The 13,617-nt window shown below is 36.0% G+C and overlaps 1 protein-coding gene across 5 annotated transcripts in view; it reads right to left on the bottom strand.

Annotated features, from left to right (window-relative positions):
- LOC138187574 (ras-specific guanine nucleotide-releasing factor 1) overlaps positions 1-13,617 on the bottom strand; it is a 52,312-nt gene that overhangs the window by 4,484 nt on the left and 34,211 nt on the right. Inside the window, exons 8-22 of one of the 5 annotated variants that reach the window (XM_069128499.1) lie at positions 11,326-11,555; positions 10,946-11,142; positions 9,384-9,509; positions 9,150-9,252; positions 7,254-7,505; positions 6,765-6,825; positions 6,543-6,678; positions 5,928-6,310; positions 5,650-5,759; positions 5,416-5,535; positions 4,474-4,695; positions 2,979-3,158; positions 2,559-2,872; positions 2,117-2,244; positions 933-953 (exon numbers count right to left, since the gene is read on the bottom strand). In XM_069128499.1, coding sequence (XP_068984600.1) covers positions 933-953; positions 2,117-2,244; positions 2,559-2,872; positions 2,979-3,158; positions 4,474-4,695; positions 5,416-5,535; positions 5,650-5,759; positions 5,928-6,310; positions 6,543-6,678; positions 6,765-6,825; positions 7,254-7,505; positions 9,150-9,252; positions 9,384-9,509; positions 10,946-11,142; positions 11,326-11,555 — 2,583 coding nt within the window. Of the gene's footprint in view, positions 1-932; positions 954-2,116; positions 2,245-2,558; positions 2,873-2,978; positions 3,159-4,473; positions 4,696-5,415; positions 5,536-5,649; positions 5,760-5,927; positions 6,311-6,542; positions 6,704-6,764; positions 6,826-7,253; positions 7,506-9,149; positions 9,253-9,383; positions 9,510-10,945; positions 11,143-11,325; positions 11,556-13,617 lie in introns of all 5 variants that reach the window. The other 4 variants (XM_069128500.1, XM_069128503.1, XM_069128501.1 and 1 more) reach the window with 4 other exon arrangements.

Genomic DNA, 13,617 nt, shown 5'->3' with positions numbered 1-13,617 from the left:
TATTGTTAATATCGACGCTATATACACATGTATATGTATATGCATCGTACAATTTTTTGCGATTAAAAAATACTGATTATTAAATAAATCAGCCTATTGCGAATGATTTTTCTAATCTAGAATCTAATGTGCACTAGTGTGCGCCTTGCTGTCTAGTTGATTAACAAATACCGACAATGCAATAGCTGTATCCAGCTGCTGTACTAAACTATAACCGCGGTAGAGACACTATTACCGCGAATATCAATTGATACAAGACGTCTAAACAGTTCAAACTATTTCTATTTCGTTTAGCTCGCCCATGATGCAGGATAATTAGTAATAAAATGAAAGTAGGTAGTACGAAACATAACAAATGTTTAAGAAATATATTACAAGATATCGATACAGCTTTGATTATTTCCTTTGAAAAATAGATATTGAGATAACAAAAACACTTGAAAAAATATTATGCGATTATAATATAGAATCTTGGTTTTAAGATAGTCGATATTTATAATAAATCAGGTTCGGGTATTCATGCATTCAAAATCTTGTCCATTATTTGAGAAAAGTAGGTTTGTAAAAAGATTTTGTACAAGTTGTAATTCTTCTGAAATAGGACTTCATACTGTCTTGCGATTCGTATTATGCGTTACTATAGTTTAAAATATTTGCGACTTAAATTATAAAAAATAACTACGTCGAATTATATGAAGACCGATGTTATATTCTTTGCAGGCGGTGAATTTTATTTTTAATAAATTTAAGAAGAGCTAGATACCTTTCGGGATGTATGGAAATTTTGAAATTTTGCAATGTGCTTCAAGTGAACGTGAGCAATAAAACGACGAGAGAGCATACACGTGAGTTTGTGAAAGAGATAGAGATCATCATGCGCCACATAGAGTGAAAAATAGCAGTGTTTCAGAAGCAGAAACGATGACACTTACCAGATAGGTACAGGTCCAACGCTATAAGTGACACAAAACGTCATATGAAATACAGTTGCATTAAAATAACTAAAGTATTATCCTGGATTGAAAAATTCATTTGGTGAAATATTTGAGAGATGTTGTACTCGAAACAACGGACAAATGCATACTAAATAAGCATGTCGAGTTACGAATAGAAACGATTTACGTCGATATTGGAATCGACAGTACGTTCTTTCGAAAGAATATTATTCACGTATTATCGTGTTGAATAATAAATATCGTATAAAATGTACGAAATCACGAGAGTGAGCTTGAACAATCGATTTTATAATTAAATTACAATACGTATACTTTCGAATCCGTTCGTTCGTGTCACTGAAAAAATATAATTGTCCAATTACCAACTCAAACCTGAAATCTTGGAATTTCGATGTATCACTTGATCTCCTAAAGATAAACGATATACGTAGAGATAAAAGAAAGTATATTAAAGTAGAAGAATATCAGATATACGATGGTCGTTAATTATAATAAGGAAAAGCTATATACTTTGTAGTAAAAATAATATAATAAGATACACATAAATTTTCCAATCGTTACGTATGCATTACTTCATAAATAATAGAGATAATAGATGATAGTGTTGTTTAAACGAGGATAGAAAAATACGAATATCTCTGTCTACAAGAAAAACAAGGAAGATTTATTTGTAGGCGGAAGAAAACACGTAAGAATACCGAGACAAAGCACTCATGCGTAAGAAAGTGAAAAATACCTTTATTACAGTCAACATTCATTAGCGATACCGTGAAACGAAATAGAGATAATTTTTCTTCTTTTTTTTTCTCTTCTGTTTCAAGATACAAACGTCTGTACAAATTAGTTCCTTAATTATATTCGCGGTACACGTTCGATAGAATGATTAATCGTTATTTTAACGTAATATTATAGTATCTGAATTAGCTCAATACAATTTATACATGTCCTCGAAGTTGCATGCTAATGTTTTCTTCAAATGGATACGGTAGATGACTATAAATGTTGTTCGATCGTATTTTTTGTATAAAGACGACGATATCGTATAGTTTTCGGGAAATGAAAACCTCGGATCGATCGACATGCGCACTTTTTTTATGATGCGTACAACAACGTATGGATATACATAGACAGTTAAACACGTCAGGAATACTCGAACGAACCTTCGATGACTCTGCCGAAAGCTGGTAATCACTACTCCAGCTTTACTGGAAACCTGGTCATGTTGGAAGTTGCCTTGTTGGGAAGACATTTCGATTTCTTGAATCGATCGTCTGCTCATCCAATAATTCTGCAAAACGCAAATAATCTATTCAATATTTCATTTATATTTCAACCAATGACGTCGCATCAAAAATACTATTAGTGTTACGTTCTCGTATACGTAGCTCGTTGTACGTTAAATCCTTTGTAATATCGGCAATAATACCTCGATTAAAAATATTATTAATTTAGAGAAAATGTACTATTACCGGCCTTCTGTACGTTATACTTCCCTACGTTCTACTTATTTCAATTACTATGACATGTTATGCACGTTATGCATATATATCTGTGTGTATGAATAACATTAAATGTATCAAAGAAACATATTTCTCCACATACTCCAGTTATCGTAGAAATCGAGCTACTTCTCGCGGTAGCCGCAGGAGCAGAGGCGATGGATGCTCTATGTTCGTTATGATGTAGATGTTGCCTCTGTTGATTCAGCTGATTTTGTTGAGGAGACGGCGGCTGAGCCGATGGACTGCTACTTTCACTTTCTTTCGCGAGCTGTTTCTCTTTCTCGTGTTTGCTTGCTTCGTTCTCGGTTGTTTCGATGGCTGTTGCCTTTGGCGTTGTAGGAGTTTTCGTTGGTGTCTCCTCTTTCGCTTGTTTCGATGTTTCAGACTCGGTATCCTCATAGATAAACTGTTCCTCTGATAATTTGGAAATAATTGTATGAGAAAGTTATAATGGAACAGCCTGTGTGAAGGAGCCATGCGACAAGTGGCTTGTTAAGCTTTAATTTCGTAATTAGCGTACCCCCTTTTGGCGGATCCGTTGCTACAGGTGTATCCGTTTCTTCGGAGACGCCACGCGAATAAGTAACCCCATCCTGTGGACTTCGATCCGATCCTGATCCTGACCCTGAACCAGTTGACCCAACCAACGTAACGGAACTCAGGTTGCTCGGAGAGGACGGTGCGCTTATTACCGTATTATCTGAAATCAATTACGCTATTATTTAATATCAGCTATCGCGAAACGCGCTTGTCACGGTAAGATATTATATGATAAAAAGAATTTTTTAAATAATTTACAGTCAATTTTCCTTCAAATGACATAATTTCTTACTGAATCCGGTTAGTTATTAACGGAGGTATAATAGATTGGAAAATATTACCTTTTTTAAGAGTAACGCCGCTTAATAATACTGCATGCGTAACATAGGTGAGACGAAATTATTTAAATAATATTAATATATATATATCAATGCAAAGGCCTCGGTAAAATGCAGGGAAGAGTGGGGTAAAACGGAACGTCGGTGTTTATCTTTGATAAGAACTGCTAATGAGTTGCCATTACGTGACACGAGACTAAATATTCCTCGCAATAATTCACGATCGACCATAGACCCGTACGCAAATTATTTCTTGGTTTAGAATTTATAGAGTTGGGAAAATTCCCGCTGTCGAAGTTTAATACGTCAAGTATATTAAATGTTTAATGAATTATCTCATCGGCGGCAAAACGAAACGCTTCAGTATGGAATACACTGCCTATGTAAATACGTATAGGCAAGAATAGAGATGTTTCTTGGCACGTGTTATACTTTCTTGCAATTAGATTGATTGCAGAATAAAATTCGAATTGCTGTTCTAATTGCCCAGGAAATTTGAACTTTGTACAGAAAATTATGACGTACGAGATACATCTTTCGTTCGATCCAACTGTCAGTTGAAATTTTAATAATCGACGCACTTATCTCATGCGGATGTTATTCACGTAAAAATCCACGTGTATTCTTCGAAATGACACTAATGCGTGTTCGTCAAGTTCGTCAAGAAAATATAGAATAGCGAAAAGAAAAAGAGGAGAAGAGGAAGAAGAGAACGAACCACTATATTAACATCGACCTATATGTTGGTTTTAAACGAGTGTTCCGTTTTATCCCACCACTTGAGCCAAGCGGATATTTCAATACATCCGGAAAATCATATTTTCTGTCATGATCAACTACTTCTCTTCGCAAAGTGCTTCATCTTTTCATAGCCTAAGGCCTAGTGAAGACTTCTAATGGAATCCTATGCCTATTGCCTCCTGATGGTTTGTTCTTGCAATTTAAAGTTAAGTGTTCCCTTATACCCCAGTCTATCCTAGTTTTTAAAATAAATTTTATAAAAGAAGAAAATAGAACTTTTAGTCTTAATAATTTTCTTCGAACAGAAATTCGACTTGCAGTTATTCTATGATTTCTATTACCTATTCCCCGAATACGATTAAAAAACCGTACATTTTTTCCGAATTTTGATCTTACCCGTGAGTGTCTCAGAGCTGGACGAAACACCAATGACCTTTGGTATCGTTAAATGACAACCATCGTCTTCTTCTTTCTTTTCTTTGTCCACGCGAATGCTGATTTTTCGTGGTGTTGCAGGAGATTGAGAACCAATGGACGCAGTGGACGATTGTATAGTAGGACTTCGTTTTATAATTGAAGGAGCTTCCGAAATCAAACCTAGTTGCTGCTCTTCGTCCACTAAAATAATTATTAATCGACAGTTACAAATATTTTTAGTGATACGAACTGATAGAACTCATAGAATAACTTTCACGCATATTTCGTAGTATTAACAATGGCAAGTTTGTTACGTTAGTTTGTTGTTATATCGTGCGCTTATTAATCACGAGCACTAACGCATATTTGAATAGACATTAGCAATACGTAATCGTTTATTAGCAGACAAAGTCGTTGAATCGTTAACGTTGATAATATAATAACGTTAACGTGTTAAAAAACATATCGCTCGAGTAAAATAGAAAATGCGATAATTCTTCTAATAAAACTAGATATATGCTATTGCGTCATGCAACAATCTTCAAAATAATTGCGATCTACTTAACTGCATACCGTAATGTGAAACAGAGCTACTTAAAAAAGAAATCTTAAATAATTTGCAAATATATTATTTTAATACATAATTTGCCGCTTGAACTACTTAAATGCTTCGCTATAAATAGACATACTTTGTGCGATTTGCAACAATCGAAAAGTATTTGTACGTGACTCGTAATTATTTGACAATACATTACAAACAGAGGAGCGTTATTCTATGCGTATAATCTATAAAACTATTTTATCTAACTCTGCTACCAGATTTTACTTTTTCAAGACAGTGACCATATAAGTACGATTTATCGCTTCTGCATACGCAAAGGAAGCTAATGCTACGCTCTTTTACTTTAATAAACGATTTACCCTTTTTATATCCGCCACTGCGCCAATATCCCTTTGAATTGAGCGTGTATCCGCCGCTGCTAGAGTCATAGGAACCGTGACTCTTCGCTTCACGGCTGTCGCTTATTTCCGATCCGTATCCTATGTACGAAAAAAAGATGAAAGGTGAATTTTTCAGAGACAATTTATCGATATTTTCTTCCGTGAAACTACTTTTTAATAACGTAAGATTAATTTACAAGTTGATAAATATACCAGAAACTGAACTAGCCCCGCTGGTTCTTCGTGGCGAAACGCTGCTTCGTCTTCTATCGTCCACGTGCAATTGCGAGTCCGCTGTGTTTCCGCCCAATACGTCTAAGGATCTGGTGGACATATACATTTACATCCAATTAGAAAAGTCGAAGTTTCTTATATTTCACACGTACGTTACAACTTGTTCCACGGAGAGACAGGATTATCACAATCCAGTACGTTATCCAGAAGGATACTTTCGTATGAAACAAGAATGGGCAACAGATTGAGAAACTTACACCAGGGAACCAGTAGGCATTTCGGCATCAGGTGGCTCAGCCTCGTAAAACACTTTCTTCAGAGCTTCCAGTACAGTAACGCCACTGGTGAATACTCGATACGTTAACAAAAACGTATTGAGAAAATCTATACTGAGAAATCTGAGATCCGTCAGACGTTGAAGTAGTCGTTCAGGAGTGGCTGATCGAATTTGCGGCACCTTGCAGGAATTTAAGGTCCTACTGAATCTGATATCTACGTCATCCTTGAACAGTTTCGGGTCGTTCCTGATGGATTGAGGCATCGTGACGGAACTAGTGTCCGACAACGAGCCTCGAACTAAATCGTTGAACTGAACGTTGTCCATACACTGGCTGATATCGCTTATCCAAGCAGCTTTCTCCTTCATTTGTTAATTAAAAATTTCGTTAATTTCCCTTTTCTCGCAAATGGAAAATATAAAATGTAATTAAAGAGAGATAATTCAAGAGATTCTGAAGAGAGAATTTTTTGAGAGAAAATGAACAAGAACGTAGGTATCTATGGCAATATAATTTCGCGCAGATGATTCTTAATAAATAGTAATTATATATTATATGGATAATAATCGTTGTTATAATCGTTTTACGTTATACCTGAATAGTAGGAGCTACGAGGTGTACGGTAACTTGAGATCCGCCAGATTTTAAGTCGAGTATGATTTTGAAGTCACGGTTCTGCAGTTGGCTACTGGCACTTCCGCTACCACTTCCGCTGCTCTCGCTGATGCCGCTGGACATCGAACATACTGACAGTTCTAAAATCAGTTTGCAATCACGGCAATACAATATTAATTATGTGTAAAGTATTTAACACACTTTTGCAAAAGACAGATCATCCACTGCTTGGAATGTCGCCGCAGGCCCAAAGTCGAAGAAGCTTGAAGTGTTGCAAATAAATGCATAAAAAATTAAAAATAGAAAGAAGGAGCATTCTACGTATAGGGAAGCAGCTGGTCTACTTAGAGATCTAAAAATAAGACATTTTAAAGGAAGATAGACGATAGTTGACTATTTTCTTTACTACTAGGAGCTAGGAGCGTTAAAAAGTCTTCGTGTCGAATCCGCTGATTAATTAGTCGTTTAAATACTTAACAAATTTGTGGAAATCAATTTTTACAAAAAATTTTCAAACTAAGAATGACACTTGTTGCCGTTCAAAGCTGCTAGAATTTCGCAAGAATTTACGTTTAGTTACAAGTAATAAACCACCTACTAAGTGCAAAAGATTAAGTCGATTGCAGTAGCATGAGATTACAAGGTAAAGCACTAAGAAGCCTTAGTCGAAGGATAATAATGTTGTAATACCATCGTCATCTGCGGTACTCTGGTCGTTAGGGTCCTCCACTAACACCGCATCGGAAAGAGGTATTTTTCCTATTTGTGGGACAAGATTCAAACGACCATCGTCGTCCGATTGACGCGTCGTTAGTAACAAATGATTGGAAAAGAGAAAGCACTGTCTGACAGCTTCCTTATCGCCGCCACCTTTGCCTCCAAACGTCGCGCTCAATCTACTTCGAGCTCCTTTTGGTTTATCTAAGATTTGGATGAGCGTACCTGGAAAACATAAAGTAGTAAGTTAATAGGAAAGAACCTTTTGTCAAAGAATGGACAAAATATCACGAATCGGTAAATTAATTTGTTCAAAAACTTTGCGCGCAATAATATTTTCAAATGTATATACATAAATGTATATAATTAATTTTACCAAAATACCATTGCCTGGAACAAAATTACGAAAGTTTGTTATTTACTCGTACCTTGTTCGATTCGATACGCATATGAGTTACTTTGTTGACAAGTCGGCATAGAACAATAACAACAAAAGGCAGGAAATTATCCACCAGTATTTTCGATGTATCTGAATATCCTTGATCCCTAATAGTATCATTTGTACACTTCCTTGGTCCCCGTTATTTCGACAATACCTCCAACAAATACGAGTCACCTCTTGATAAAATTTACGTGATCACATTTTCAACACACGCTGAATTGTTCACCAATCGAACTGCAAAATGGAGCTCGTATGTGCTCGTATATATATATACATATATTTGCTTCTCGTCCCGCTAACCCCATGATACAACTTTCAAATTATCAGTCGGTAGTTCTAGAAGTTACAATTTCCTTCTCTGATTCCTTTAAGCGTTATTACAAACGTAGAAAATTGACAATTCTGGCGATACGAATGTCAGGAGAAAACTATCCGCGGGTGGGGCTTTTCCTGCACGCTATAAAGACGGAAGGACGTTTGCGTGGTAGCCATGTGATGCGATATCAAACACGAGGGATCAGGGCTGTGTTAACAAACGATCCATCCTTCTCGAAGAGAATTCCAATTTACTCAAACGTGTGTTCGTGCAGAACGAAAATATCATGCACTAGAGCGTGAAAATTTTTCAACAAATATCATTTTACAGATAATTTGCGTAATCTTTTATTCAGACGTGAAAGTGATCTAGCAAGATGACGAGAGTCGCGTTCTACCTCAAAACGTGTCTGCACTTGTGCCCTATTGAGCACGTTGTTTGAGAAACATTTCTAAAGAAGGCTGCTTCTAAATATCTTGAAAATGTTTTTAAGCAATTTTTAAGCATTCCTACGACGGCCCTGACGATACTTGTTGCGCATGATCCAGTAGTTTCGGCGTAGATCACGTGCATACGAATATACAACCCCATCGATTCTGGGGCACGTAGGGACGCGCTTGCGCCACGTACTCCGAATTTTCATTTCTCATGGACATTCCGGTAAAACCTTGGACGAGACGTTCACGTGTAGCCAGCTCGACCGAGTTGACTTTACCGACTGCGTCCAAGAATTTTCCATCGATTTTCTCGGTTCAAGATAAAGGGAAAGCGAAGCTTCGATAGAATCTGGTTACCGACGTCATTGGCAAAGGAAAATGTAAATTTCTACTCGGTCAAGCAAATCGTGATACCAGTAACCGAAATAAAGGAAAAATGTACGTACAATGTGCTTGTAATGAATTACAGTAGCTATGAAATATTCAAATTTAGATACGCTTTTAGTTATTATCCGATCGACCATATCAATCGTATACTAATTCGAACATGGAAATTATCGGTCGACCAAATTGAAAGTAACTAATTCGTAACTTTAAACTTCTTCCATCCTTTCCACAGATATTCGCACTACCATAAAAATAGATGCATAGAGAAAATGAGTAATGTCGCTCACCCTGTCTGACGAACACTTGATTGACGTCGAGTAAAATATCGCAGCCCTCTACGATCATTCGTTCCACGGCCAAGTTTTTTCGTAAATTTTCTGTTTCACTGACCTGAAATAACGTGAATATATTAAATCCTCTATCAATAATCAATAGTTAATACTATATTACGGAATTAAGCAATCAAAACATGTTGCTCTGGAATGATTAACCAACAGATTAATTAAATATACGATTAGTACCTCGTCGTGCATTTGCCTCGATAAATATTCCAATTGTTGCCTCGCATTTTGTAAACTTTTTCGTTCAACGTGATCGTAAGGAGTGTGGGCCAATAATTCGTGCAGCGTAATAATGTATCTTGGAATCTGAAAAATATATGTAGAAAATTATCTCCGGTCACCTTATTATCCTCGAAATTATTTTAATTAATATCCAATTTAACGTTAGTCGCTTGCAGTAGAATTCATCGATCAATTCTATTGGATGTCAGATATAAATTACAATATTAATCCACGTATCAGGCAATTTCTAGGATAGTATTACCTAAAACGTCGTTAATCGTATTTAAACCCAAAACACGTAGGAAACAAGGTCTTGAAAATGTAACTGCCATATTAATATTCAAAGATGGCAGTCGCTTATCGCTTTGCAAAATTTAACTACATCGTGTATCATGCACGACACTGCAGATAATTCTCTTTAATCCGATTAATCGCATTTGAGGTAAGGTCATATTCGTACGAATATTAGAATTTCTTGGTACTCCTCATTGCCCCCCCCCCCTTCTTTACTGTTCTCCTTTACTCCTAACTTCTCTTGCCCTTTTTTCATTCGTCGCGTATAAAAAAATACTTAATGAGATTTGTCTTGTTATCCTATGAAGAGTTGTTGTGATAATACACGATATAAAACGCGTATAATCCTTAAAAACGACAAAACAAAAAAAAAAGGACGTATTATACTACATTTATAATTCAAGCGCGATAATGGAAATTACTTGTAGAATATTTATTAGAAAATGGTAAGACAGCATGCTACAAAAAGGACTAGTGTAGAAAAAATAAGGAAAAGTTGGAATATACTAATATGTAAAATCTCTCTAAATAAATTTACCTTCAAAATATTAAAAAATTTGTTTTTCATGCGTGCTGCGTGGGAAAGTGGCCAACGCAGTTCCTATGTATATATTGATTTATAAAGTAACGAAACAATTCAGCCATTAATAATAAATGTTAACCCCTAGCATTTTTTTACGTTGTTAGTAAAAATAAACTTTTCCACGCGTAATTACAATTTACAGATACCGTAACGAGCATACCGTGACAAAAATTTACATGCATTATGAGAGAAAAATAAGACGACGCGCGACGCCGCTCCGTTTAATCACCAACGCTTAAACGAAAAGTGGAAAAAGAAATGAAACCTATTTTGTTCCGAAATGAAATTTCCACATCGAGTAGTCTTTTACCTACGGGCCACAATTTTGCTGATCGGGACTTTCTAGATTTATGACCGGTGATCACAACTAGTCGGAAACTGTTCGTGACATTATTACTCTCTTTTATCGTTAATTGGTCAATAGCTGCGCAATACGTGACACAAATATCGGCCGATGAAATAGAAACCCGGAAATATTTCTCCAGGCATGTTGTATACGTAAACCAAAATAAAAGCCATTAATTAAAAGCTCAATTAATTTCTATCGATAAGTGGCGGGTAGATTTTCAAATTTTACCGCTGTTAATCGACGTTTAATCAATTTGTTTATCGAAACAAATTGAATAATAATAATGTGACGTACCTGATGCATAGGATACGTTAAAAAGGTCTCCAGTGAACGTCCTCCGCAAGCAGTCTTGTTCTCCAATCTAGTGAGCAATGCAGCGAACGAAGGTGATGATTGCTTGCATTCAGTCAACACTTGAAGACTGTAATGGTGGTTCCTGACGTATTCTTGATAAATTGACAACATTGGTAGTAACATGTCGAACAAATCACCTGAAATCACCGAGTATGATTCTTTCTATCGCTAGCACAGCAACATTCTAACGAAGAATTCTTCCATGTTGTTACATAATCTTATATGTTACATTGCCAATTAATAACAAATAAGAATTAACCAGAATGTTACCTAAACGTTATCTCTGGATCGAATGGATTAATAGAAATGAAACTACGTACCTAAAACTAAAGTGGGCCAGCTCTCCATACGAGAAGTGAGACCCTTCAGGAAGATCTGATGAAGGAACAACACTGTTTCGCTATTCAAAAATATGCTATTCACATCCTCGTGACTACAAGGGGGTTTCTTTGAACTGGCAGCCATCTTAAAAGGCCTCAAGAAACAGCTTACTAATATCTCCATCTGTTCCGTATATTCTTCTTCGGCTTCCACCATTTGAAACACTAAGCTGAAATATTAAGAAAATCCGTTTTGTCTTCTGTTTTTCTCCCTGCTAGGCAAAGCAAAAGATAAATACACGGGGAAATGGAACACATATATTTTGAATTAATCGAATATATGAACGAATATTTCCACTTATGATAATTTAGCCTGCTAGATTGAAGAACAGTCAAGGATATTAATTTCATTTTGCCTCTAATTAGTTGTTGGGATAATTATCGCAGCTGCACGTTGAAGGCATAGTACAATTAGCGAATCGGCCTCCCACTCAAAGCTAATGAGTTTCCGCCTCGAGAGATCATTACTTCCAATATGCCTGGAAGGAAATGACGCAGCGTACGCCAATGAATCTTCGTGTTTCACGTGAAACTAAAATTACAGTCGCTTCGTACTCTAGTGATTGTCGTTTCACGTCGCAACTAACTAACAATGTTTTCTATGTTTGTATCACACCGAGATGTCATTCTGAATGGAGAAATTAAAGCTACCTAATATTACGTACGTTAGTGACTTTTAACGAGTTGTAGGTAAAATCGTAGTGTTAGGAGATATAAAAGCGAAAAGCCAGGTCGTAATTATTCCTCCTTCGATCGATGTATGTTATAACCTAATCGTCAAATCCTAGCACCGAATGCAACAGACATTTGAAATTAAACGCGAATATATAGTTTAGCTTATTTCTGTTTCTTCGCGTCTTTAGTTGGTACAAACGTGTAGTAACCAGTAGCAAAGTTTCGATGTTTGCAATTGGCAAGAAGGATACTTAGACTAATGTGAATACAGAGCCGGATGTAGAGAAAGAATGCACTTAATGATCCTGGACGAGCGCGTCTCAACATTTTCTGGAAATAGGTGCAAAGTTTACCTGGTTTAAATGAGCGAAGCAGAGGAACGCAGAGAGAATGTGGCAGCAGACAAGCGCAAAGGTACATGTATATGTACGTATACGATGTTGCGGTAGAAGATGAATACCAACAAGATCAATTTCAAAGTGCCTTTGAGAGAGTAAGTCTAACAGGAATTTAGGATATGTTTAATGGCTTTTATATATAATTTATACAAAGCTTTGTTCATCTTTCCGTGCTCCCATACCAAATCCAAACTAAACACAAACAGGTGTAATTTACTATAAAATTATTCCTACGATAAGTAAAAGTTTTAGATTAAATTCAACTGTTTGATCATCGTTTAAATATGGTAGCCGAAAATGATTATTTAATAACGTATCGTCTCATTTCGCTACTTTTACATAATGTTTCGAATATGTCTGCGTATACGAGGTTAAAATTACAGCAAAAACCGCGCCAATTGTCTGAATGACTAATTTTATAATGAAACTGGTCGTTAATCAGCGCACATAGCGTACTAAGTAGAAAATTCTACCAGGCAAATAATGCTCTATATTATTTATCGAAACAAAGTTCGCTATCTGCAATTGTTTTGCTGTGAGACCTCGAGGGACAGAGTGCTGCTTCCGTTTGTTCTGTTCTTTTCCTCAATCAAACATTTATTAAGCGAATACACGTCTCGGGAGAGTATTTAATCGAATGAGAACACGAACAACACGAAACAAACGTAACAAGCTCGATGGTGACAAACATGTACCGTAATAAACAATTCGTCTAAGTACTTTTCGAAACGAACAATGTTGCATAATCAACGTCGCGTTAAACCACTATTTAGTAATTGAATATCATTTAATATTACACAAATATTATTGCTGACATTTCACAGATACATACGCGTCGTATTACCCTTACTAAAGCGTAATTGTTATCGATACAGTATACGGTTGTTTCGATTATTCGACAGGCTATTTATTTGCAAGTAAATCAATTTCAATGTACACCTGTTTCAAGATCAATGTATATATATAAATTACGTATAATAATCGTATAACCAACATATACTGTTAAATCAATTAATTGATTAAAGCTAATTCACATCTGTTCCCTGTAAGATAGCGTTAATGTTTGAGATACTACAAGATAGCACGCTATATTAATCCCATTTGAATTTATCCCTTGTTCCATCTTCCATCGCCGTCTTTACAAAAATATTTAACGTTA

The sequence above is a fragment of the Bombus flavifrons genome, chromosome 15 (assembly GCF_040668555.2).
Source record: "Bombus flavifrons isolate JBK064 chromosome 15, iyBomFlav1_principal, whole genome shotgun sequence".
Lineage (NCBI taxonomy): Eukaryota > Metazoa > Arthropoda > Insecta > Hymenoptera > Apidae > Bombus > Bombus flavifrons.
This window is presented reverse-complemented; position numbering and strand designations above follow the sequence as displayed.